At 47.7% G+C, this 26,317-nt stretch overlaps 4 protein-coding genes and 1 non-coding gene across 6 annotated transcripts; 2 read left to right on the forward strand and 3 right to left on the reverse strand.

The window, feature by feature from the left end:
- Positions 1-339: 339 nt before the first annotated feature.
- Positions 340-4,661, reverse strand: arhgef3.1.S (Rho guanine nucleotide exchange factor (GEF) 3, gene 1 S homeolog). Its single transcript, NM_001092456.1, is given in 12 exon segments — positions 340-763; positions 1,001-1,190; positions 1,439-1,609; positions 1,858-2,115; positions 2,194-2,270; positions 2,365-2,461; positions 2,583-2,645; positions 3,036-3,200; positions 3,270-3,377; positions 3,743-3,796; positions 4,075-4,132; positions 4,493-4,661. Coding segments are annotated over 12 exon segments (1,527 nt in total). The 5' UTR covers positions 4,540-4,661; the 3' UTR covers positions 340-524.
- Positions 4,662-7,789: 3,128 nt separating this feature from the next.
- On the forward strand, positions 7,790-7,861 carry trnae-uuc. The gene has a single exon. It is a non-coding gene; the product is annotated as a tRNA-Glu (tRNA).
- Positions 7,862-7,930: 69 nt separating this feature from the next.
- XB5795058.S (uncharacterized XB5795058 S homeolog) lies at positions 7,931-10,315 on the reverse strand. The gene is made up of 5 exons (XM_018233665.2): positions 10,179-10,315; positions 9,986-10,089; positions 9,769-9,875; positions 9,527-9,688; positions 7,931-8,177 (listed from the first exon to the last, which is right to left on the reverse strand). The coding sequence occupies exons 1-5, from the start codon at positions 10,287-10,289 to the stop codon at positions 8,065-8,067; spliced, it is 597 nt and encodes a 198-aa protein (XP_018089154.2). The 5' UTR covers positions 10,290-10,315; the 3' UTR covers positions 7,931-8,064.
- A 150-nt stretch (positions 10,316-10,465) lies between these two features.
- Positions 10,466-14,256, forward strand: imp4.S (IMP4, U3 small nucleolar ribonucleoprotein S homeolog). Its single transcript, NM_001091261.1, is given in 9 exon segments — positions 10,466-10,505; positions 11,114-11,222; positions 11,647-11,730; positions 12,013-12,122; positions 12,197-12,329; positions 13,013-13,167; positions 13,239-13,333; positions 13,433-13,506; positions 13,582-14,256. Coding segments are annotated over 9 exon segments (876 nt in total). The 5' UTR covers positions 10,466-10,502; the 3' UTR covers positions 13,695-14,256.
- ptpn18.S (protein tyrosine phosphatase, non-receptor type 18 (brain-derived) S homeolog) lies at positions 14,008-25,807 on the reverse strand. 2 transcript variants are annotated; one of them, XM_018231790.2, is made up of 17 exons: positions 24,945-25,807; positions 22,248-22,350; positions 21,862-21,938; positions 21,534-21,629; positions 21,403-21,441; positions 20,749-20,823; positions 20,480-20,542; positions 19,655-19,797; positions 19,415-19,481; positions 19,249-19,326; positions 17,946-18,032; positions 17,640-17,725; positions 16,984-17,333; positions 15,317-15,387; positions 14,870-14,897; positions 14,488-14,556; positions 14,008-14,407 (listed from the first exon to the last, which is right to left on the reverse strand). In XM_018231790.2, the coding sequence occupies exons 1-17, from the start codon at positions 25,038-25,040 to the stop codon at positions 14,343-14,345; spliced, it is 1,593 nt and encodes a 530-aa protein (XP_018087279.1). In that variant the 5' UTR covers positions 25,041-25,807; the 3' UTR covers positions 14,008-14,342.
- Between the last annotated feature and the right edge of the window lie 510 nt (positions 25,808-26,317).

The raw sequence follows: 26,317 nt of genomic DNA on the forward strand, positions 1-26,317 counted from the left end.
TATGGACGGAGAGCTGAAGAATGATTGGTTGTCACTTGTTGCTAGTTTGTAGTGAGCTGCAGGTGTGTGTGGAGATGCTAGAAGGGTCTCAGTAGGTGGAGGGACACAATCCAGTGGTCTCAGTGTTCCAAGGCCAGAGGTGAGGAGTGTTGTGTGTTACCCTGCTGCCCCTAGGGACAATGTCTCTTAGTCTATTTCTCACACACTCCTCCTCCCTAGTAATCCCTGAGCAGTAACAAACAGAACCAGAGCGTGCCCCCTCTCCCCACAGTCCCCCCAAACTCACCCAGAGCACAGGGGCAAACCACAGGCTTCTTACTTGGCTAAAAGAAACCACAATTGAAAAAAAAATAGGTACCTTTTATTTTAAATAATAAGAAATGAGGCTGAAGATAGAGGCAGGAGCATTGGAAGCGGGTGCAAAGCGGGTGACACTTGACCAGAGCATTAACAGCCCCCCGACAATTTCTTACAGTCACTTTCTGTCGCCATGAAGATCAGTCATTGAGTTTTGTGAGCTCTCTTTATCCATCTTCCATTTTCTCACAGTCCTTGTTGGAGCTCAAGCTCAGCTCAGATATGTCCACAAAGGTGCATGGCGTTTCCTGGGAGCCCCCCATGTAAGTGGTGCCCCTCTGATTGGCCGCCTTGGCCTGGCGGATACAGCTGATCCATTGCTGCTTGTTGAACGAGTCATTGGCTTGGAGGGTGTGAGACTGTCCCCTGGAGCGCTCCTGGAAGCTCACTCGAAAAAAGTTCTTGGCTGCAAAACAAAATACACGGTCACGCGTGGCCTACCACCTGATCACCAGTGGGGTCAGGACTGGCAGAAGGTGGTAATAGTGTATAGCAGCAGCACATGATGGAACTAGAGCAAAAGGAAGAGCTCAGGTGAGGGACAGAAGGGAACTGGGTGAGAATAGGACTGGGGAGAAGTGTCGGTTCTTCCCACAGTATAAAATAGCAAAAGGCAGATGCTGGACATAGAATAGCCAGTTACCCCGTTCTGTAGCAGGCGTAAAAGCCCCTCGTATGGAGCCCCCCACTCTCACTTCTCCATCTGGCAAGTCCTCCAGAACTAGTTCCTGCAGAGGGATTGGCTGGCGGTAAACCTGAAATTGCAGTTGGTCGTTCTGGGTGGTTGTGCGTGTAAGAACAAGGACGGCCTCAAACAGGAACACGTGGAGCCTCTGTGGATGGGACACAGACCAAGGAAGAACAGTTTATTCTAACACAGTGACATATCAGTAATGGGTCCTCCTGAGACGTAGCAATGAATTGACTGACCAATCAGCACAAGATCCACCCTTGAGTGACAGCCAGCAGGTACACCAGTCCCATTACCAGCCACTAATGACTCGCAGGACTACAATGAACTGGACTGTGCAAGCCATCTGAAAATTGGCCCACTGAGTGGCTCTAGTAGCAGATAACCCACCTGGCCCTTGTTGTTCTTCAGCTCCCCGTGACAGTGCAGGATTCGGGAGGACGACACAGCTCCTTCCTCTTGGCTCTCGTACAGATAGGAGAGTCTCCGCCTATAGTACTCACACTCCGCCTCTCCTGTCTTGCTGTTAATTAGGCTAATGATGGTTTGAATCATATACACCTGAACAGAACTGCCAATTAGTGGGAATCAACACACATTTCACAAAACCAAAACGAGGAAAGAGCATGCTATCAATGACAAGGAGGATCTTGGCTAAAGGATAGAATCTGATCTATCATGTGAATGAGAAAGACAGGATTCTGGGATAGAGCATCCCAGCAGTGGGAGCTGACCCAGTGACATGTGGGTGATAATAAAAGACAGAATTATGAGATAAGGCTGCAAGGCCAGTGTATGGGGATACTCACAGCCTCACCCAGCGGTGTGTGGTCAGGGTGCTCTGGACCCGTGTGCTTGAGCAGCTCTTTCAGCAAAAGTGGGTACTTGACCAGGCGGCTCCTGGGCAGGTCCAGAAAACTCCAGACGTCCAGTTTACGGCTAAAGGCCGACTCCTGGCACAAGCGCAGAAAGTTCTGCACGGCGGCACTGCGTCTCTTGTGGTCCAGCAGAGACTTGGCAGCCACTTGATTGCAGCAGTAGGTATTGTAGGCATGGAGACAGGGCAACTATTGGGGTAGAAATGTGTGATACTGAGCAGGGGCAGATCTCCACAGACACAAGGAAAAGAGTGCTGTTCTACTCACCCATTCCAGCATGGTGGGCCCGATTACCTCCAAAGTGCCATCCTCACGCCTCAGTTTTAGGAGCCGATCCAGGAGATCTGAGAGGAAGAACCAGTAGGTCAGATTGAAAACTTTGCATTGGGGCAAGAGCTGAGGGCTCCGGGGGTCGGAATATTATCCCATATCTCTCACCTTGGTGCAGAGGGACCAGCGTGTCCAGGATGCCAAAGATCTGATCCAACTCCTCTTGGGATAAGATTTCCAACTTTAACATAGGCTCATAATAGTTCTAGGGGGAAGAAGGAAGGAGGAGTTGTTATGTAGGGGAGGGGCTTGAGCCTTGTGTAGGCCCAATAGCAGTGGGACAAAGGAGACAGGTGGGTGCTGTTATGTAGGGAGGGGGCACTTACCTTCTTCACCAAGTTCAGATCATCGATCAGCATGCGCTCCCCCTGCATCAGCTCAAAGATCACCTGGTGAGACACAAACGGGCCACATGCTGCCATTTTGTTTTTTACACACTGGTGAGATATGGGGCCTGTGGCTTCCAAGTCTCATCCCAAACTGGAAGCTTTTCTTGTCCCCTCCCAGCAGTGGCGTAACTAAAGAGGAAGCAGTCACAGGGGGGCCGGACTGTGGGGTCTGCTTCCTCTATAGCTAATAATAATAATCTCCGGAAGGGGGCGTAAGTCAGGGCGGGAGTGGGCAGGGAATAGCAAGGGTGGAGGAGGGATGTGGGCGGGACAGGAAGTGGGCAGAAGGATGGGAATAGCAAGATTTTTTTGCAAGGGGACCCGGCGCACTTTAGTTACACCACTGTAATTCTCCCTGACTCCAAGCTCCACCATCTTTGCGCCACTCACCTCCTGCCTTTTGATTTGCCGGGCAGATAACTCCTCCCCAGCGCTGTCGTAGGTCTCACTCCACAGTTTGCTGCTCCTCTTCTTGGCTCCTCCCCCAGGATCCCGGCTGCGCGTGCGCGGAGTGAAGCTGAACAAGCGGCTCTCGTTCTTGCACCCAATAGACTTCTGCAAAGGCAAATCATGTAATGGGATTCCCCTCTAACTCAGGCCACACCCTCAGCCCCTCCCATTTACCTGGATGGACAGGCTCAGTTTTTTGAGGGGCGTGACTTTAGCTGGGGGTGGGGCACCTGATGCAGACAGTGTTTTGGAGACAGGTTTAACCCTCTTGTTGCTGGGCTCCTAAATGGGATGAAAGAAGTTTATGTTGAAAGGATTAATACAAAGCAAAGCACCATGGGAGTTATACGTTTCCCTGCCCTTTATTCCCTGAATGGCCCCTCTGTGAAGCCTCTCTCATGTCAGGCTCTGCAGACAGTAAAGTGACAGTGAGAAGCACCCCCACACACACTATGTTGGTTTCCTTTGGTCACATGACAGGATGTGCCCCAGGCTGTGGGCTACTTACCTTCTGTGGGATCGCTCATATCTCCCTTAGATACAAGGGTTGCTATGGGGAACTAGACCTCAAGCTTCGTCCTGACTTTGTTTCCCATAATGCAAAGCAATAAGTAGGTAAGTCAGGCTGCAGGCTGTGAGCTACTTACCTTCTCCTCTGCCACCTGGCTTGGGGGGGGCTCCACCTGTTTCCTCCTCTTCAGCTGAGGGGACACAAGGAGAAGGGCTAATGTTTCTGCTTGTTTAACTTGGAAAAACAATAAAAATCATTTCAAACAAAGGAGAAGGGCTTATACATTAGTACTGGGGTATGGCCTTGGCCCCCTGAAATGAAAGCACAGGTCTGGACTAGTGTGTATAGTAAAGCAAGATGGCAGTAACACAGGGCTAGAGTGTATAGTAAGGACACAGACTGGGTGAGGGGGAAGAAAAATACAGAGCAGAACAAAGGAATTCCTACCATAGCCATTAATGTACATACCCCAGAACTCTCAGACAGAGACCCCGAAGTGTAGGAGCGTTCCCTGGGCATGGGGGACCTGTGGGAGAAAGAGCAGATAGTTGAGTGCTGGAAGGAGCACATTAATGCGGCGGCTACAGCTTCTGGTAAGGAGACGGAACTCTATCTGCCCTGCTACTGAGTGGCATGACTCCTCAATGGAATAAATGTGCCCCAATAAAGCACATAGAGAAATGGCAAATGATTCCTCGGTTGTGTCTACTTGCTACAGGGCAAGCAAAAATACATATCCTAACCTGCCTCAGAACGGGGTAAGTTCCTCTGAGCATAGCCCTCTGCTCAGCCCTGTGCACCAAGCCTCCTGACCCTCATAACTACTTGCAACCTAACCCTCTCTCCTACCCTCCCAGCCAACGGTGCAGCCCCCCAGCCATCATACCATGATTCACTCTCCTCTTTCTCTTCAGCTCTCTCAGGCTCATCCATGGTGCGACCTCTTGGAGCTGTGACCCCTGTAACTATGGATTCTCCTTTTGTCATGGTGACCCCATTGGGGCCCCCAGAGATCTTTCCAAGTCTCCCCCTTGCACCCAATAAATGCTTCTGTCCTTCTACCAGCTTGTAGTGCAGAGGCAGTGAGATTTCCGTCCCTGACCACTGCTTCCTGTTACTGGCAGCCGCCTCACTACATTGTGGTATGGGGACGCTCACATCACTTCCTGCTGCAGGGGAACAAGTGCACTGGGGAGTTATCATGTCAGCTGCCATCGCCATGGAATCGAGCCTCTATAGTGTGTATAGATCATACTACAACTCCCAGCAGCTAGCGGCAGCCTGAGCCATGATACCATTCTTATTGAGAGATGCTGAGTGTTTCAGTTCAACAGCATCCAGACAGGTGGCGTTCTGTCCCAGAGATATTAGTGAAGGAAAAGTCATTGAGGCGCAGTACTGATATTGTCCATGAGAGGCAGTGATATATAGGAGTGTAGGAAAGTCATTGAGGCCGCAGTACTGATATTGTCCATGAGAGGCAGTGATATATAGGAGTGTAGGAAAGTCATTGAGGTGCAGTACTGATATTGTCCATGAGAGGCAGTGATATATATGAGTGTAGGAAAGTCATTGAGGTGCAGTACTGATATTGTCCATGAGAGGCAGTGATATATAGGAGTGTAGGAAAGTCATTGAGGTGCAGTACTGATATTGTCCATGAGAGGCAGTGATATATAGGAGTGTAGGAAAGTCATTGAGGCGCAGTACTGATATTGTCCATGAGAGGCAGTGATATATGAGTGTAGGAAAGTCATTGAGGCGCAGTACTGATCTTGTCCATGAGAGGCAGTGATATATAGGATTGTAGGAAAGTCATTGAGGTGCATTACTGATATTGTCCATGAGAGGCAGTGATAAATAGGAGTGTAGGAAAGTCATTGAGGTGCAGTACTGATATTGTCCATGAGAGGGCAGTGATAAATAGGAGTGTAGGAAAGTCATTGAGGCGCAGTACTGATATTGTCCATGAGAGGCAGTGATATATAGGAGTGTAGGAAAGTCATTGAGGTGCAGTACTGATATTGTCCATGAGAGGCAGTGATATATAGGAGTGTAGGAAAGTCATTGAGGCGCAGTACTGATCTTGTCCATGAGAGGCAGTGATATATAGGATTGTAGGAAAGTCATTGAGGTGCATTACTGATATTGTCCATGAGAGGCAGTGATAAATAGGAGTGTAGGAAAGTCATTGAGGTGCAGTACTGATATTGTCCATGAGAGGGCAGTGATAAATAGGAGTGTAGGAAAGTCATTGAGGCGCAGTACTGATATTGTCCATGAGAGGCAGTGATATATAGGAGTGTAGGAAAGTCATTGAGGTGCAGTACTGATATTGTCCATGAGAGGCAGTGATATATAGGAGTGTAGGAAAGTCATTGAGGTGCAGTACTGATATTGTCCATGAGAGGGCAGTGATAAATAGGAGTGTAGGAAAGTCATTGAGGCACAATACTGATATTGTCCATGAGAGGCAGTGATATATATGAGTGTAGGAAAGTCATTGAGGCGCAGTACTGATATTGTCCATGAGAGGGCAGTGATAAATAGGAGTGTAGGAAAGTCATTGAGGCGCAATACTGATATTGTCCATGAGAGGCAGTGATATATAGGAGTGTAGGAAAGTCATTGAGGCGCAGTACTGATCTTGTCCATGAGAGGCAGTGATATATATGAGTGTAGGAAAGTCATTGAGGTGCAGTACTGATATTGTCCATGAGAGGCAGTGATATATAGGAGTGTAGGAAAGTCATTGAGGTGCAGTACTGATATTGTCCATGAGAGGCAGTGATATATAGGAGTGTAGGAAAGTCATTGAGGCGCAGTACTGATATTGTCCATGAGAGGCAGTGATATATGAGTGTAGGAAAGTCATTGAGGCGCAGTACTGATCTTGTCCATGAGAGGCAGTGATATATAGGATTGTAGGAAAGTCATTGAGGTGCAGTACTGATATTGTCCATGAGAGGGCAGTGATAAATAGGAGTGTAGGAAAGTCATTGAGGTGCAGTACTGATATTGTCCATGAGAGGGCAGTGATAAATAGGAGTGTAGGAAAGTCATTGAGGCACAATACTGATATTGTCCATGAGAGGCAGTGATATATATGAGTGTAGGAAAGTCATTGAGGCGCAGTACTGATATTGTCCATGAGAGGGCAGTGATAAATAGGAGTGTAGGAAAGTCATTGAGGCGCAATACTGATATTGTCCATGAGAGGCAGTGATATATAGGAGTGTAGGAAAGTCATTGAGGCGCAGTACTGATCTTGTCCATGAGAGGCAGTGATATATATGAGTGTAGGAAAGTCATTGAGGTGCAGTACTGATATTGTCCATGAGAGGCAGTGATATATAGGAGTGTAGGAAAGTCATTGAGGTGCAGTACTGATATTGTCCATGAGAGGCAGTGATATATAGGAGTGTAGGAAAGTCATTGAGGCGCAGTACTGATATTGTCCATGAGAGGCAGTGATATATGAGTGTAGGAAAGTCATTGAGGCGCAGTACTGATCTTGTCCATGAGAGGCAGTGATATATAGGATTGTAGGAAAGTCATTGAGGTGCATTACTGATATTGTCCATGAGAGGCAGTGATAAATAGGAGTGTAGGAAAGTCATTGAGGTGCAGTACTGATATTGTCCATGAGAGGGCAGTGATAAATAGGAGTGTAGGAAAGTCATTGAGGCGCAGTACTGATATTGTCCATGAGAGGCAGTGATATATAGGAGTGTAGGAAAGTCATTGAGGTGCAGTACTGATATTGTCCATGAGAGGCAGTGATATATGAGTGTAGGAAAGTCATTGAGGTGCAGTACTGATATTGTCCATGAGAGGCAGTGATATATAGGAGTGTAGGAAAGTCATTGAGGTGCAGTACTGATATTGTCCATGAGAGGGCAGTGATAAATAGGAGTGTAGGAAAGTCATTGAGGCGCAATACTGATATTGTCCATGAGAGGCAGTGATATATAGGAGTGTAGGAAAGTCATTGAGGCGCAGTACTGATATTGTCCATGAGAGGCAGTGATAAATAGGAGTGTAGGAAAGTCATTGAGGTGCAATACTGATATTGTCCATGAGAGGCAGTGATATATAGGAGTGTAGGAAAGTCATTGAGGTGCAGTACTGATATTGTCCATGGTAACAAACACTTTCCTCCCAAAAATCTTGTTACTGAAATTCCCATATGGTCTAGCGGTTAGGATTCCTGGTTTTCACCCAGGCGGCCCGGGTTCGACTCCCGGTATGGGAATCCAGTTTTACCGATATTAGAGAGACAAACTATATTTATATACGCGTGCAATGATTGGCAGAGACTTTATTCAGTACAACAGACTTTATTAAGTAGCGGTGCAATGAGCATTCAGGAGAAGCATCTGCAGATACCACACCCCCTCACTAAATAACCGCTCAGTGTGCCAGGCATACCCCTCCCCCCACCCCAGCTCCTCCTCCTCAGCCCGTCTGAGCCAACAGCTCCTGTTTCTGAGCCAGCAGGAGGCGCCACTCTCTCTGGGTCGTATCAACACTGTTCTGCAATGAGGCCACTTCAGCAGCCAATAGGATCCCTGGGGAGAAAAGGTCTGGTTACACATGTGAGATGAAGTAATGCCCCACCCACAACTCTGACAAACTGCCATATTAATACTTCCAAGCCCAGGGCCGCCAGTGAAGGGGCGGGAGGGAGTGGTTACTAGTACTGACTTCTGCATCAACCAATAAGAAGGCAGAGCTGCATGACAGGGGCAGGTGGGTGGGAGTAAAACTTGGGACAATAAAGTGATTAGCGCAGTCATTAAACAGCATTGGGATTTAATTACTAAATGACACCAGCGCCTCCTACAGGGGAACAACAGGTTATTGGCCCCAAACTGTGGGAACATCAGTCTCACGGGGCCCTTCTATATATTTATAAATATATTTCTATTAATCTCAGGATTAGAGTTTCATTCCTGGGGCAACACCAACATCCAAAATCAATTTAATAAGAATCAGTAACGTTTGAGCCGTCGCTCCAGCCTTTCTCAATAGTCTGACCCCAATATACAAAACCTCTGTGTACCCCCGACTGTGACGTAGCTGCAAGTACACGTTTGTATTGTAACCTTGTGCAACTACAACTCCCCTCTGTGCCTCCTTCCCACATTAAAAGTGTTTAAAAACAGATACATTTCTTCCCATCGGTGAATAGTAACAAAACGTGATCGTCTCGTATTGAAGGGGTGGTTCACCTTTCAGTTAATTTTAGTTCTAAGCAACTAAAAACATTATTTATTTTTTAGTGTTTTTAAATGCTTTGCCTTTTTCTTCTGATTTTTTCCACCTTTCAAATGGGGGTCACTGACCTCATCTAAAAAACAAATGCGCTACTTTTAATTACTCATCGTTCTATTCAGGCCTCTACTATTTATATTCTTGTCTCTTATTCAAACCAATGCATGGTTGCTAGGGGATTTTGGACCTTAGCAACCAGATTGCTTTCGAAAGCTGCTGAATAAAAAGTTAAATAAGTCAAAAACCTTCAATAATAAAAAATGAAAACCAATTGCAAATGGTCTCAAAACATCCGTCTCTACATCCTACTAACAGTTAATTCAAAGGTGAACAACCCTTTTAAGTATCCTTTAAAACATAACAGCTACCAAGCAGCGTGCATATATATGTGATCCCCCAAATCACAGTCCCACGCTGTGTCACATATAACCCTATCAGTGCTGAAGTGCTTAGAAAAGCTGCCAATGTCCCAGCGCAGTGTGTGTAGCATTTCATCATATTTATATTCCTGGGCCCCTGGTTTGTTGTGGTTGGAAAAAAATACATCCAACAAGTCCAACATTAACCCCCGCCTACCTGCTAGTTGCTCTTTATGTCACTTAACATTTCCCACAGCCCCGCCCCCTCGGGCCCATATACCCACCCTCTCGGAATGTGCTTTGTGCCTGCCGCAGACTCTGTGGCACCAAAACTCCAAACCAGCGCAATGGATCCTGGGTAAGACTGTCTGTGTGGCCCTTCTGTGCTGCACTTTCTGTGCTCTGGGGCTTTGGGGTCTCCACGGGGCCCTTGCGGCGCCTCAGTCCTGAAATAAAGGGGCAGAAGGGAAGTTCCTTGTGGCCCAGAATAAAAATGAGAATAAAGAGCCAATAGAAAGAGACTTACCCTTCTGATCCAATGCACCAATCACCTCCACTTCCTGTGGCTCCACCTCCTGTGGCCCCACCTCCTGGCGCTTTACATGGAAGCACGTGTGTCCCTCCTGGGCGGAACTGTGGCACAGCAGCCAATGGGAGAACAGGAGGGGTCAGTACCCAGACATATATAAATATATATAATACACACACACAGATATATATAAATACACAGACAGGCGACTTACCGGCAATGCAGGAGAGTGAGAGGAGACATGTGGGGTGAGTAGTTGAGGGAGGAGACGCTCTTGTTGCCCATAGAGTATCGGGCCTGGGACAGACACAACCAGCCCTAAGAGAGAGAGAGAGAGAGACTCGCAGTTAGTGGAGGGAGAGCCGAGAGGCATGCCGGGAGCTGTAGTCCAGGGGTAGCGCCGGTACCTTCTCAATGTGCTGATTGAGCGCCTCCCGCTTCCCCTGCAAACTCTCCAGCTCGTCCATGAGGCGCAGCAACAGCTCGTCCAACCGCTCGCACAGCTCGGCCGGACCCATCCTCCTGTCACTCTCACCTGAGTCCCTCTGACTATCACGTGACCTTCCCAACGCGGAACTACACGGCAATGGCTTCTCAGTGTCCCGCCCCCAATGTCAGGGGAGCTACTTCCGCTTCTGCAACCGACCGCCATCTTTGTTTGGGTCACGCACTTCCGCTTTTCGCTTCCGGTATATTGTAGTCAGTGCACGTGGGGTCGGAGCAGAGCAGCAATGGTAAGTGGGAAATGTGTAATAACCGGAGTCTTTACGTTCCACCCGCGGGAGACTTGAATTCATATCATTTCACTGCCCGTGGGTTCATCAGCTACAACTGTACATATTGTGGGGCCCAGTAATGTGTCATTAGGTCTCTGCTTCTCCCCACTGAGCAATTCTCTTCAGCAACTGGGCCCAATACACTTCCCATTCTTCCTTCTCTCTAATGGCACTTCAGTGTTCATCTCATCATCAGGCCCCTAATGGGGGGGTTACTGCTGTATAATGGGGGGTTACTGCTGTATAATGGGGGGCTACTGCTGTATAATGGGGGGCTACTGCTGTATAATGGGGGGCTACTGCTGTATAATGGGGGGCTACTGCTGTATAATGGGGGGCTACTGCTGTATAATGGGGGGCTACTGCTGTATAATGGGGGGCTACTGCTGTATAATGGGGGAGGTTACTGCTGTATAATGGGGGGGTTACTGCTGTATAATGGGGGAGGTTACTGCTGTATAATGGGGGGTAACTGCTGTATAATGGGGGGCAGGGGGATGATGAAATTGTGGGGGGCAGAGGGAGGTGCCAGAGCGGCAGTTAATTTAACCCTTGCTGTTGTGCAGTTGCGCAGGGAGTTGCGGCTGCGCAGGGAGTACCTGTACAAGAAGGCGCAGGAGGCCAAGCTGCACAGTATTGAGGAGAAGAAGGAGAGGCTGAAGCGAGCGCTAGAAGGTGACTATCATGTGGGGGTGTATGTGTCTATATAAATATATAATATATACTGAAAGTAGTGGGACACAACTAAAGAGTGGAAAGTAGAAAGAGAATCGCACAGACACCAAATATTGTGCACAGGTGGTCACAATAAAAAATAGGGGACGCTCCCCACCTGCAACATATTTGGTGTCTGTGCGATTCTCTTTCTACTTTCCACTGAATGTTCTGACGTGTGCTGACCGTCTTGAGAAATCTGCACCACCTAAGCAGGAACATCAAAGGAAAGGTGAGAGGTGCGGCTCTTTGTACATACACAACTAAAGAGGCCTGTGACATAATGGGAGCATCAAACGACATGTCGGCCTAATGGGGGATTTTGGGTAATCGGGGGGGGTTGATCCGCACTGGCTCCCACATCGCCATGTTTCCTCTTCCACAGAGAACCGACTGATCCCCACAGAGATCCGCAGGGAGGCGCTGACCCTACAGAAACAACTTGAGTTTGATGATGAAGGAGGAGAAGGTGAGTCTGGGTATTGGCAACACTTGAAAGGGTTAAACAGAAAATCTGCAGCATCTGTTCCACCTCAGTGTCCCTCTCTGCCACCTGCCCCCCCCCATCCACAAACAGCCTGTGATTAGGGGGTGAATGGGTTCAGGTAGGTGCCCCCCGAGAGTGCGCATGTGGGGAGTCCTGGTGAGAGAGGGAGTCCCGACCTGTGAGACTGGCTCTGTACCCAGAAACAGACTCTAAGGCTCTAATTCATCGCAGAAAAATTAGGGTAACCCCCCCCCATTTCCACAGGTGTCTCCTCCCATGTGGATGATGAGTACAAGTGGGCCGGGGTGGAAGACCCCAAAATCATGATTACGACATCGAGGGACCCCAGCTCCCGGCTGAAGATATTTGCCAAGGTGAGGGTCATTGGGAGAGTGTTGGCCGAGCTGCACGTTGTGTGGGTCTCACTGGTCATTGTCTCCCCCTGCAGGAAATGCGACTGATCTTCCCCAATGCCCAGCGCATGAACAGAGGCAAACACGAGGTGGGGGCACTAGTGCAAGCCTGCAGGGCTAATGATGTCACTGATCTGCTGATTGTACATGAGACAAGAGGAATGCCAGGTACGTCCCACACTCCTAACTCTGTGCCCACTCCACCCACGTGGCTGCCCCCTGCAATCAAGCTCAGCTTTGTCTCCTTACCCCACTATTATTCTGCTGGGGGCTGAATCTTTTTGCACCTGCCTGGAGCAGAATAATCCCCATGTGTAATTTAGAAAAGAGGGTGCACAACCTTTAAAATATATAATGCGAGGTGCTAATCCATAGGGAGACTCCCCATGTGGGTCTCCAAATCTTACATAAAAATAATCAGGAAAGAATTGCACACTCAATTTAAAGAAATTAAATAATATATTTATAACATAAGGAAAAAAAGAAAAACATACAAAAATTAAGGAAATAAAAAGTGAGCCCAACGCGTTTCGGCCATATTGGTCTTCCTCAGGGGCACAAATAACAAAGAAAAAAAAAAAGAATGGCGGGTTTTTTGTTAGTTGTGCCCCTGAGGATGTAATAAATATATTATTTCATTTCTTTAAATTAAGTGTGCAATCCTTTCCTGATTGTTTAATCCCCATCTATAGTCACCTATGCCTCCAGCTTGGAACAGTTTTGGGCATGAGGGGAAGGGGCTCTGTAGTCCTGTTGCCCCTTGTGACGGAGACAGGCCAGACTGGGGAGCATTGCTGGCCACACATTCCTGCTCTTATACTGTGCCTCAATGTAAGTTCTTGCCCCCACAGATGGGTTAATTGTTTGCCACCTTCCGTTTGGCCCCACCGCCTACTTCACCCTGTGTAACGTGGTTATGAGACACGACATCCCGGATCTGGGCACCATGTCTGAGGCCAATCCCCACCTCATCTTCCACAACTTCACTTCTCGCCTCGGCCAAAGGGTAAGTGACCCGCTGGTTTCTCTTCTTGTTGCCCCTGCTGTTACTCCCGCTCACGTCTATTTGCCCCTCAGGTGGCCGACATCATGAAGTACTTGTTCCCTGTTCCCAAAGATGAGAGCAAGAGGGTGGTAACCTTCGCTAATCAGGATGATTACATTTCATTCAGGTGTGTATCTCGCCCGGGTACCTACCCCCATCCATACAAGCTTGGGGTTTATATGCTATACACTTTGGGGTACTAATGAAAATAATGAATCCCTGGCAGGCACCACGTGTACAAAAAAACAGACCACAAGAACGTTGAGCTGTCGGAAGTGGGGCCACGCTTTGAGATGAAATGTAAGTGTGCCCCCCATTATGCTATTACGCCCCCTCCCCCACATAAGGTTCCTAATGGTGTTTCCCATCTTGCAGTGTACATGATAAAGCTGGGCACCCTGGAGAACGAGAGCACGGCCGAGGTGGAGTGGAGATGGCACCCGTACACCAACACCGCCAAGAAAAGGAAGTACCTCAGCGCTCAATAGGCCACGTGTCTCCCCACTCAATAGGCCACGCTGGGGAGATTGTTTTTGTGTAAAGGGAGGGGCAAGTTGACATTTATAGTCACAGTGGGTTGGAGACCCCAGATCCCACACACTGGCTCCATGAAGCACCGCTGGGGGAGTGGGTGTAGCCGGCACATGCTGAAGTTTATGTTGGGAGGGGGAACCAGCGCCTGTGAGGGCCCAGTGTTCATTTGGACCAGGCTGAGCCTCCCTGCAGACAATAAGTGGACGGACAGACAGACGGTTCCACGAGATCCCACTGAACAGAAGCAAATGACTCACAAGACACAAATTACTTTATATTGAGGGGGTGCTCGTTTTATCACAATGGGGCTCGCGACTGGGCTCACAAATTCCTTTCTTGCCCAAATATCGCTGTTTAGCAAAGTTATTACATTAGGGTTATTGCAAGTGTTTTGTCCAATGAAGGGGCACCAGGCCCCCATGTTTTGTCAGTTGTTTTGTACAGGGGCTTTGCAAACCTTATTAATTCATGGGAGGGGGGGGGGCACAATCTATTACAATAAAAATGAATGTAGAATTAGTTGTGGTTTCAGTCAGTAGAACATAGAGAAACCTTTACTTGGAGAATGTCAGCAGAAATCCAGCTCGTCGCCCCCTTGGCCTCTAGCGGCTCCATTCAGCAGGAGGGTCCCGTGGCCCCTTGGGTTTCCCAATGCGGCAGTTGAATCCTACGGACGGAAGAAAGAAATCTATTTTATTTGCCGTGGGGCAATCCGTGGAGTCGTTTTTATTCTGGTGGGTCACTCACCCAGGCCCGTTGCTGCCGGCTGCCCCTGCACTTGCTCCGACACATCCTCGTACTGATCCCGAGAAGAAGCTGCAACACGAGGGTAATTGTGACTAATAGGAAAGTGACTTAGTTATTGGGGTGCAGTGGCCTTGACTGGGCTGAAGACAGGTCGTTCTATTCCTAGTGGCGTGGGTATATGAAGGAGAGGGAAGAGGAAACCCTATGATACTAATGGAATCTCCTGGATTGGAAGCAGTAGGCAGCGCTTTCCCAGTCCCAGTGGGCGAAGCTCTTTACATACAGGAAATGAGGGGGGGCTATTTCATGTCACATGAGAGATTAACCCATTGGTGACCACTGCCATGTTCAGTGTAGGATTGGGGGGGGTACAGATACTCACCGTTTCTGCTGGAGGAGCCAGGAAACGCCTGTGAGGGGAGGAAAACACATTCAGCCACATGTTCATTTCTCATTGTCCTACATTTCTATCCAATAGGGGAGGGTTAAGGATAAATAAATATTTTCTCTCTTGTTCCCAAAGAGACACAAAGAGGGCCTTATTCACTGCTTAGGGCTGGTCCACACAAGATTTTATCGCCTACCTCAGCGAGGCAACTTCGGACGACTATAGAAAACGCATCGCCGCGTGTGCATTAGCGCAGGCGACTTTTCATTGTAGCCTATGGGGAAAAACGCTGAGGCAGTTCGGGGAGATAGTCACTCAAAAGACGAGGCAATTAGTCGCCAGGCGACAAAATCTCCCCGAATCTCCTCGTGTGGCCTGACCCTTACACTGACTGCAGATGACAGTTTGCTCACTTGTATGGATTGCCTTTAGTATACTCACACTGGTTGGGAGTTGCCACCATTTACCCCCACTCTTGGCTGCGTTGCTGCTGGAGCCGGAGTTAGAATCCACTATAACAGGGACAGACATGCAGTAAATTAGAGGGTGCAGAACCTGCCCCAACAGCTCCACCTTCAGGGAGTTACTGAGCAGAATGGATGTGCAGGTGCATAAGTACAACCAGGCCTGGACTGGGAGTCAATATAGGCCCTGTCATTCCAAGTACACAGAGGCCCAAACAGCCTCCTACCAGCCCAAACAGACCGCTACCAGCCCACTATATGGTATCTTTCTATGGAGCCGTACAGCAGCCCCTCTGGCATTTGCCAGAACCCACAGATTGCCAGTCCGGGCCTGAGTACAACCCTAATCTCCTAAACTAAACCCTCCTCTCCCCCATCACTCACTGAAACTCATCCTCCTGTGTTTGCACCCGAGCTTCCCCACTAGCTCAAAAGCCATCACCCCACTTTCTTTCATATACATTCACGCCCTCCTGCCCCCACATTTACTCTCTCTCGCCCCACTCTCTCCTGCTAACAAACGCACTGACAGACAGTAAGAGACAAGAGCAGTTTATTGACACAAATACAAGGAGACAAATAAACAAAGGGGACAAATAAACAAAGGGGACACATATGGGAGAATCAGACAGACAGAACAAACATGGTGTGAGACGGACACTGCAGGCATTTGCTAAGGTTGGTGGGCTGGTGGGTTGGGGCAGGGAATATTATTACAGCACTGCCGGCAGGAGAGAACATGATAGATACAGTAGGAGAAGGACAATACTGGGTAAGGACGGACACAGGCACAACCCTGACCCACAATACAACTATGTGGCACTATACACTGTTGCCTGTCTTACTCACTGCAACCCAACTAGTGCCCCATGATGAGGCTGGGTACCTCTCGTGCCCAGTGGTGGAAGAAGTAGCCTGCACTACAGTCAGGTCTGGACTGAGAATCAAAATAGGCCCTGGCATTTCAGGTACCCAGAGGCCCCAACAGGCCACAAAGAGCTCTCCACCAGCACATTAAATAGTGAGTGTCTATGGCGTCTTACAGCAGCCCCTCTGGCGTTTGGCAGAACTCACAGATTGCCAGTCCGGGCCTGACTACAGCGCTCCAGTGACTACAGCGCTCCACTCCACACACAAATGGATCCAATTAGGAGTAAGTGGTGGTGGGGCTGCTGGTACCAAACAGTAGATCCGGCTGAACAGGCCACTAGGTGCCCATGGAACGCTGAAGCATTGGGCTGAGTCATGGAGCTAAGTTTGGCATAAAGGAACCAAAAGGAAAGAGGCAATGGTGGCTGTGTAGAGGAATTTCTTTTCTAAATGGGTAGGTTTTAGTAAGTGTAAACCTGATCCACAAATGGACTGGATCTCAACTGGACTTTACTTTGAATCCAGCACTAGAACTACAGCTAAAAGTGATGGACTGTGATGCCAGTGGGAATTATATATGAGCAGGTTAGACTTATGGACCCTCCCTATGGCTAATGGGTTCCCTCAGCCTCAGCTCCCACCTCTCCTTCAGCTCCACCAGCACCACTGGGCCGGATACTCAGTCTATATTCCCTGGTATAAAGCAGCACAAACTGTCAACCAACCCCGGTGCCACCCTAAAGGCTTTCATCCTGCTTCTGACTTTCCTTTTACCTGTCCTGGGCATGGAAACCTGGGCATACTCCACTGGGGCCACTTCCACAGGGCTTGGGAGGCCAGCGAGAGTGTAGGAGGAAGACAGGCTCCCTGTGGGCATATTTGCTGAGCTTGGCCTGTTGGACTTGGGTGTGACGGTGCTGTACAGCTGATTCTGAGGCGTGGGCACATGAGTGGGCACGTTAACATATTCCACTGTCTGAGGTCGTGGATCTGGCACAGAGGATGGAACTGGCGCTGATGGTCTCTTCTTTTGCACAACAGCGTATGTCTCATTGGCACTCATGTTTGGTCCTGGCCTCTGCTCCGGTGCACACGGGGGTAGGTACTCAGCAGGGATAGATGGTCTGCGCACAGAGAGAGACATAAGTTGCACAGAGACTGCCCAGTTATACACCCTCACTCACATGAGAGAGACATGAGTTTCATATAGACTGCCCTGTGTATATACTCTCACCCTCACTCACATAATCTGTATATAGAATGTGTATAAATATCATTAGCACTCTCACCACTTGAGAGCAGAAAGAGGAAGAGGAGACTGTCCCCTTCCTGAGAGAGAGAGAGAGAGAGAGAGAGAGAGAGAGAGAGAGCGCTTTCTGCACTGACGCTCTACTTTCTACCTATGTCTTATATTAGGCGCAGCCACTCACCGTGCCGGGGGCTTCTTCCTCTGCAGGGGGAGTGTCTGGTTGGTCCTCAGTAGTGATGTGGCATCGTCGTACAGAGGACTTTTATCCTGTAGGGACAGACACTGGCTCACTTACGGCCCACGGCTGCACTAATTTTCAGGAAGTCGCTGCCTCTTCCTGTTTTCTTGATATGAAACCAATGTTTTAACCCTTTAACCCTCTGTGCCCTGAGTTTTACATTTAAGCACATCTGATGAGTACTGTTCCTTTAAAAGCCAATCCAACCCACTGGCACAGCTGCCCCATACACTCCGCTATCCATCTCACCTCCTTGAGACTCTCATAGACCAGACTGCTCTGCAGCTCCTTCTCAAACATCTCGGTGACTGCGTGGTACAGGAATTCATACTGCTCCTGCGGGGGCACAGTCAGCACCACAGGGTGAAACAGAGCGCAGGGGGGCAGCTCAGAGGAAGGCGGATAGGGTATGACAGTAAGAGAATAGTCAGCTGAAGGCAGGGAGAATGGAAGATACAAATAGGAGGATGAACTAAAATCAATGGCAGACAAGAAGGATGGGGGCTGAGATTGGAAGAACAAATTAGGGGATTCAAGAGAAGGTCATTTAGGGGAGATGGAGGCTGATAAACAAAGGGAAGAAGTGGGAATGGAAGACTTCATTGCAGGCAGGAAAGATGGAGACTGAGAGAGAAAGTGGAAAGAGAAGACACCGTGACAGGTAGGGAAGATGGAGGCTGAGAGACAAAGAGAGAAATGGGAAGAGAAGACTCCATGACAGGCAGGGAAGATGGAGGCTGAGAGAAATGGCAAGGGAAGACTCCATGACAGGTAGAGAAGATGGAGGCTAAGTGACATAGGGGGAAGAGAAGACTCCATGACAGGTAGGGAAGATGGAGGCTGAGAGACAAAAAGAGAAAGTGGGAAGAGAAGACTTCATTGCAGGCAGGAAAGATGGAGACTGAGAGAGAAAGTGGGAAGAGAAGACTCCATGACGAGTAGGGAAGATGGAGACTGAGAGACAAAGAGAGAAAGTGGGAAGAGAAGACACTGTGACAGGTAGGGAAGATGGAGGCTGAGAGACAAAGAGAGAAATGGGAAGAGAAGACTCCATGACAGGCAGGGAATATGGAGGCTGAGAGAAATGGGAAGGGAAGACTCCATGACAGGTAGAGAAGATGGAGGCTAAGTGACATAGTGGGAAGAGAAGACTCCATGACAGGTAGGGAAGATGGAGGCTTAGAGAAATGGGAAGGGAAGACTCCATGACAGGTAGAGAAGATGGAGGCTGAGAGAAATGGGAAGGGAAGACTCCATGACAGGTAGAGAAGATGGAGGCTGAAAGAAATGGGAGGGGAAGACTCCATGACAGGTAGAGAAGATGGAGGCTAAGTGACATAGTGGGAAGAGAAGACTCCATGATGGGTAGGGAAGATGGAGACTGAGAGACAAAGAGAGAAAGTGGGAAGAGAGGACTTCATTTCAGGTATAGAAGATGGAGACTGAGAAACAAAGAGAGGAACTAGGAAGGGATGTCTAAAGCTGGGGCAAAGCTGGAGGGGCATTCAATACATTTTATGGAACCCAGATGTGGAAGGTATCATGCGCTTACCCGGGTCTGGATGGCTGAGGGTCTCTGGCGCCTCATATTCAGCACAGCATTAAATATACTGAAATCAGGTGGAACCCTCTGCAAGATAAGAGCAAAGAGCTGCATAAAAGTGTCAGGGGCAGAAGCAGAGGGGGATATATAAACACAGAAGTGTTGAGGCCCTTACCTGCAGGTGCAGGAGGCTCTGGATATACTCCACCATACAGATGACACCCGTTCGGCCGCACCCTGCACTGCACAGAGAACAGAACCAGTGTATAAGTGAGGAGGCAATGGATGGACAACGGTAGGGGGCAGCAGAGAGTGCCAGGGTAAAGACAGCATTGTAACAAGGTGGAAGATTATGAAGAGAGAGCAGTCAATAGAGTATAGGCAGATTGTAAGCACCATGGGCTGCACGGCTCACCTGCAATGCACACACAGGGGCACACGGCTCTCTTGTTGGTACTTGGGCACCAGCTGGATCATCTCCAGAAAACAGGAGTAAGAGTCAGGGATCCCATGGTCCGGCCATGCGACGTACTGAAAATGGCTGATGTCTCTGGACACCTGCGACAAAGAACCAAAAACCCATCCTGATATTGCCCTTTACTTTTCTGAGCTGCCATTTGGGCTACTATAAGCCCATACGTCTGATATGTTATAGAGCAGGGATCCCCAACCCTTTGAACTCGTGAGAAACATTCAGATGTTAAATGAGTTGGGGAGCAACACCAGCATGAAAATGTTTTTGGGGTGCCAAATAAGTGCTGTGATTGGCCATTTGGTAGCCCCTATGTGGATTGGAGACTCTGTTTGGCAGAATATGTGGTTTTTATGCAACAAAAACTTGCCTCCAAGTCAGTAATTCAATAATAAGCTCTTGGATTGAAGCCAATGGGAGCAACATGTTGTACCAGAGTCACTGGTTGGGGATCAATGTTATAGAGGGACCTACTTTAAACAACATTTCAGATGGTTTCCACTTTCATGATTTTATGCTTTCCAATTAGTCTCCAATTAGTTTGGTTGTCGGGGGTCACTGACAGCAGTTTAATTCCCAAATGTGACAGCGGCATAAGAAATATGTAAGAGAAATACTGCCAGAAATACTATTGGACGAGGATATTGCAGAGAACGTTGCTTTCTGCTTCACTACACAACTAACACAATCAGCAGAGGCAGATATTTACTCCCCAGCCACTAGAGGCCACACAGGCCCGGGACAGATTCCTAACTGATCCCCTTTTACCTCCTTGAAGGTGATCCTGAGTTTGCGGTAGATGACCTCTGCATTTACTCGGTTTTTCTCCACCTAAAAAGACACAATTGATGAATTGATGTGACCCCTGTTTGGGTGGCGGCTGATAAGGAGTTAATGAGTAAAAGACTGGGGTATTTGGAGGAGTCAGTGAAATGACAGATTCACTTGTATCAGAGTGGGGGATCCGGGGTCTCTCTCTGTACCAACCTCTACATTGCGTGGGTGCAGAGCAGCGGGTGCTGGCTTTTAGGACTTACCTTGCTGATGGTGAATGGGCCAAACTGGGCGGGTGCAGCGGCATCATCCAGGGGCCAATAACGTTCACATTTTCTCTAGAGGAGAAATCGGTTGGTGTGAGAGCCTGATCTTTTCCTGTCTCATTGGCATTGCCACGGCAACAAAGGCAGAGCAATAAAAATTGTCATTTTGGTGCCAGTGGTCCTTTACAATGTCAGGATCCCATTAGCTACAAGCAATAAGACTCATCATACAGAATTAAAATGAGCCATTAAAACCAACAAAAAGAGAGGTTCTGCAGCCCTATAACAAGAATAATCAGACCCTTCACATTTGTTCCCCATCTTCTGATCCTGTTAGGTCATTGTTTGTGTGTCAGTGACACTGCACATGCTCAGTGGGTTTTGGGCTGCTGCTGAGAAGAGAAGCTTTGGCATTGGGGCAGAAAGTGACTCTTGGATGTCTCCTGCTAAAGGGGCTTGTGGAATGGAATTAGGGTAAGTGGATAGAACTAGCGTAAGAAATGCCCCTGTAGGTTACTCACTCCCCCCCCCCATAAGAGCCCCTAAGGAAAAACACTGTCCATATGCCTCTTAATACAGAAACCAATTGGAAAGAAGAGCATGATGGGACACAGGGCTAAATGATAAGGTGAGTCATATGCAGGTACTTACCTTTCCATGCTCCACCTCTCTGCATGCCATCACAATGACCTGCACGAGCAAAGGACAAGAGACAGGTAAGAGGAGAAATCCATTGTCCAGGAGTCCATTGAGTGTAGTGTAGGGGCAAAGTGCACACTCACCTTGACCTCATACTGCCAGATCATTCTCCAGAAGTCCTGTATGGTGTGACTGAGTGGCCCCTGGGTGGCAATGTAGCGCCGACTGATATCCAAACCCTGCACGACACCTTATACATCAGGCCTTGCAATGGGCATAGGAACAGTTGAAATATTATATCCCCCGATTATTGCCTAACTGTCTGCTCGTAATTCCCACCAATCAGAGCACGGCAGAATTAAGAGCTGGACTGTGATTGGCTCTATAATAATTCATTGTGCAGAAGCTGGCACTGATACCCCCTAATACCATGGATGCCTGAATGGAGGTGGCCCCTAATTCTGTAGATACCTTAATAAAGCTGGCATTGATATAATCGGAGCCTTCTTCTTCATCCAGGAAAGAAACTTGGACTCGAGTCTGGTCATCTGAGAAACAAAACAAGCCATTAAAGGCTCATTAACCCTGTGAGGCCAAAGGTAACCACACGTGCCTCTCCCTCAGTAGTAATGTATCTAGTTCTGACACAGGAAAGGGTGCTACTATACCCAGATACAGAACATGTACCCCCTCTGCTCATTCCAAACACTTCCGGCTTGCATTAATGTGCCCAATCCCATGGTACCCATGTCGGATAACCCATATGTATATAATTTTAATCTAAAATCCTGATATCCACAACCCACATTATCTCTGCACTTCCACATCCACAATGTCAACACACACTTGTGACTTACAAGGCAAGATGTCTTTGTAGCGGTTCTTTTTCAGGTTCTCCTGACTTGCTCCCACCTCAGTGGTATAATCATTTCGGAAGGCAGCCGCTTGCGTCCTGATCTCCTGTGAGCAGAGGAACAATGTGCAAAAACAAAAACTGGGGGTTCTCCCTGCGCCATGTCAACCAAAGGGACCCAGATCAGAAGCAGGAAAGTAGCAGCCAGTAAGTCTGACCTCTCACTACTGGGAAGCCCATGAGAGAGAGAGAAACTGGCAGCAGAGAGAAACCCATCAGAATCAGTTGATTCCTACTAGTGAGGGGCCCTCTTTTCCATTCGGGGTATGCCTGGCCTGAACTGCTGCTAAGGGCCACGTCCCACTGAAGGGCAAGTAGAGGGTAAGTTGGGCCTAGAGTTCAGCTAGTGTTGCCACCTGGTCGGTATTTTACTGGCCTGGCCGGTAAAAATGATGGTTGATCCCAATGTTATTAATAGGGAATAAAGATAAATATATAGGAAGGTCAGTGATCCCAATGTTATTAATAGGGAAAAAAGATAAATATATAGGAAGGTCAGTGATCCCAATGTTATTAATAGGGAATAAAGATAAATATATAGGAAGGCCAGTGATCCCAATGTTATTAATAGGGAATAAAGATAAATATATAGGAAGGTCAGTGATCCCAATGTTATTAATAGGGAATAAAGATAAATATATAGGAAGGTCAGTGATCCCAATGTTATTAATAGGGAATAAAGATAAATATATAGGAAGGTCAGTGATCCCAATGTTATTAATAGGGAATAAAGATAAATATATAGGAAGGCCAGTGATCCCAATGTTATTAATAGGGAATAAAGATAAATATATAGGAAGGTCAGTGATCCCAATGTTATTAATAGGGAATAAAGATAAATATATAGGAAGGTCAGTGATCCCAATGTTATTAATAGGGAATAAAGATAAATATATAGGAAGGTCAGTGATCCCAATGTTATTAATAGGGAATAAGATAAATATATAGGAAGGTCAGTGATCCCAATGTTATTAATAGGGAATAAAGATAAATATATAGGAAGGCCAGTGATCCCAATGTTATTAATAGGGAAATAAAGATAAATATATAGGAAGGTCAGTGATCCCAATGTTATTAATAGGGAATAAAGATAAATATATAGGAAGGTCAGTGATCCCAATGTTATTAATAGGGAATAAAGATAAATATATAGGAAGGTCAGTGATCCCAATGTTATTAATAGGGAATAAAGATAAATATATAGGAAGGCCAGTGATCCCAATGTTATTAATAGGGAATAAAGATAAATATATAGGAAGGTCAGTGATCCAATGTTATTAATAGGGAATAAAGATAAATATATAGGAAGGTCAGTGATCCCAATGTTATTAATAGGGAATAAAGATAAATATATAGGAAGGTCAGTGATCCCAATGTTATTAATAGGGAATAAAGATAAATATATAGGAAGGTCAGTGATCCCAATGTTATTAATAGGGAATAAAGATAAATATATAGGAAGGTCAGTGATCCCCATGTTATTAATAGGGAATAAAGATAAATTTATAGGAAGGTCAGTGATATGATCCCAATGTTATTAATAGGGAATAAAGATAAATATATAGGAAGGTCAGTGATCCCAATGTTATTAATAGGGAATAAAGATAAATCTATAGGAAGGTCAGTATTTCTTTCCAGAAAAGGTGACAACCCTGAGTTCAGCTGAAGATACAGAGGTAAGTGAAACCTCTCACATCCTATTTATGTGATTTCCCTGCTGTTTGGGGGAACAGGTGAGAGGAAGTAAAAACAACTGGAACCGGAACCATCCCCCCATGGAGACATTAGACTCACACATGGAACTGGCTGGACTTCATACTCCCTGCGTGGCAACCTGCCCACTATCTCCATATTTCCACTGCTGTATACAAGCAACAACCCCCTGACTACTTTAATCAGCCAATCAGCACCCCCCTGACTACTTTAATCAGCTTGCATCTGTCCAGTGCACTAAACAAATGATAGCAAAGGGCTGAGTACTTACTTTGCATGGAGCCCATCAGGGTTAATCACTTGCTGCTCCCTCTCTGGACGCTTTTTGCCGTTGTCTATTGATATGGCAGAAGCAATGGGGCTTCAATGATCTGACTTGGTGTTGCCATATCGCTCACAGTGACCATCTCCCACTACCCCCCAACTCTTTGCCCGTAAATGCTGCCTAGTGCAACCCCAGCAATACTTTGCAATCATTGTGGACCCATTTGTATGTGAGTAAGTGCTTGCCAGGTAATTGGCAGTCAGATAAGTGCCAGCGGATAAATGGCAGTCAGATAATTGGCAGTCAGATAAGTGCCAGCGGATAAATGGCAGTCAGATAATTGGCAGTCAGATAAGTGCCAGCGGATGAGTGGTGTCATTGGCCCCAGCTGAATGGTACAGTGTGTCACAGAGGCACCCGTATATAATAAACACGCACTCATACACTGGGCAGAGACTCTATTATATATATATATAAATATACCCAGTGCTGTACAGGTAAGTGTGAGTGGCCGGTGTGTATCAGTCGCACATCATTCCATAAGGCAGAGAGGGGCCCGTCTCACAGCAGCAGGGGCCCCCAGCAAAGCACAGGGCAGAAAGCAAGAGAGGAAGATGAAGGTGGAAAGCAGAGAGGCAGAAACATTGGCTGCTTTGTTCTCACCTGGAATTCCGTCCCTAGGGGATCGCCGTCCCCCCTGCACTTTAGAGACTGCACCCTGGCCAGGAAAGCCCTCAGGTTATTGGCCAGGTGGCTCATGGCAGTGGAGGTGGGAGTGGGGGTGTCAGAGCTGAGTGGGGAGCAGAGAAATGACAAGTCCTGACAGATCTACAAGGAAGTGACAAATGTCCACAAAAGGAATGTGTTAGAGTTACAGGCTCAGCCACTCCTCCTGCCCCGCACCCTCCTGCCGGCTCGCCTGGTCTGACTCGTTCCTGATACAGTGGGGCCACCTGCAACTGTCACATACACAGCGCTCACCTGCGCCCAACCACAAAGAGGAAGAGGGAGAGAGTCAGGGAGGTGCAGCAGGTAATGGGCGCAGGAATGTAGCAGCCTGGGTATCAGTTGTTTGCCAAAGAGCCTGGCACCCTGGGATTTTATAGGTGCCCAGCCAGGAGATCAACTTGGCTCTGGAACTGACACCTCCCCAACTGCCAGTGCTTCCAGGGGAACCTAAAAACCCACTTCAAACCTCTTGGATTGGACCAGCCCCTTGATTTCATTCCCCTGCAGCAGCCAAGTAACACAAGTAACACAAGTAACACAAGTAACACAAAAAGCCAACGCCCTGCGGGTGAGGACAAGTGGTACCCCTCTTCCTCCAAACCTGTGCCCCACTTATCAGCTGTGACTCCACAGCCACACTCCCCATGTTGCCGCTCCCAGCCGTGACCTAAATTCCTGGATGATTAACTCAGGCGGCTGCTCTGTCTGGACTGTGAGACGCAGGTTTGAGCGTCAGCTCAATGGCACCAGCCTGTGGTGTTTTCCAGTCCAGGCGCATCCATACGTAACTGTCAGAAGTGTCCCTGAGGGGCATATAGAGAATTATAGTCAGTAATGAGAAGGGTGTATTGCTGTTGCCCCCATTCTGCCATTGTGACATCACACGGCATGCCACTTTGTATTGGGCAGGAGCGGCGCATGCGGCCGTCAGTGGCCCCGGGGAGTAGAGTTTGGTACAAGGAGCCTGGGCCCGTCTGATGCAAAAGTGTCTCCCACGCTCTGATCACTTTACAGCAACCCCTCTGCCACCTCTCTGAGAGAGAAACTGCACTCGAAAAGCCTAATTTCCAGTTTAATAACATATCTTTTAGTATGTTATAGAATGGCCAATTTTAAGCACATTTTCTCCTGGGCTTTCTTATTTATTTCTGATTTTTGGTTTTTTTAATTATTTGCCTTTTTCTTCTGACGCTTTCCAGCTTTGAAATGGGGGTCACTGACCCACATCTAAATAACAACTGTTCTGCAAGGCTACAAATATATTGTTATTGCTAATTGTTATCACTCATCTTTCTGTTTAGGTCTCT

This window comes from Xenopus laevis, chromosome 8S, assembly GCF_017654675.1.
Source record: "Xenopus laevis strain J_2021 chromosome 8S, Xenopus_laevis_v10.1, whole genome shotgun sequence".
In the NCBI taxonomy this organism is placed as follows: domain Eukaryota; kingdom Metazoa; phylum Chordata; class Amphibia; order Anura; family Pipidae; genus Xenopus; species Xenopus laevis.

Bases quoted from the DNA above. Each gene is read 5' to 3' on its own strand.
- XB5795058.S (XM_018233665.2), bottom strand. From the start codon at position 10,289: ATGGGTCCGGCCGAGCTGTGCGAGCGGTTGGACGAGCTGTTGCTGCGC. The intron at 9,876-9,985 runs GTAAGTCGCCTG...GCTGTGCCACAG, and splicing joins CTCACTCTCCTGCATTGCCG to TTCCGCCCAGGAGGGACACA. The intron at 9,689-9,768 runs GTAAGTCTCTTT...CCTTTATTTCAG, and splicing joins TGGTGCATTGGATCAGAAGG to GACTGAGGCGCCGCAAGGGC.
- ptpn18.S (XM_018231790.2), bottom strand. From the start codon at position 25,040: ATGAGCCACCTGGCCAATAACCTGAGGGCTTTCCTGGCCAGGGTGCAG. The intron at 21,939-22,247 runs GTAAGTCACAAG...TTTGTTTCTCAG, and splicing joins CTACAAAGACATCTTGCCTT to ATGACCAGACTCGAGTCCAA. The intron at 19,482-19,654 runs GTGAGCCGTGCA...TTCTCTGTGCAG, and splicing joins CCCCTGTGTGTGCATTGCAG to TGCAGGGTGCGGCCGAACGG.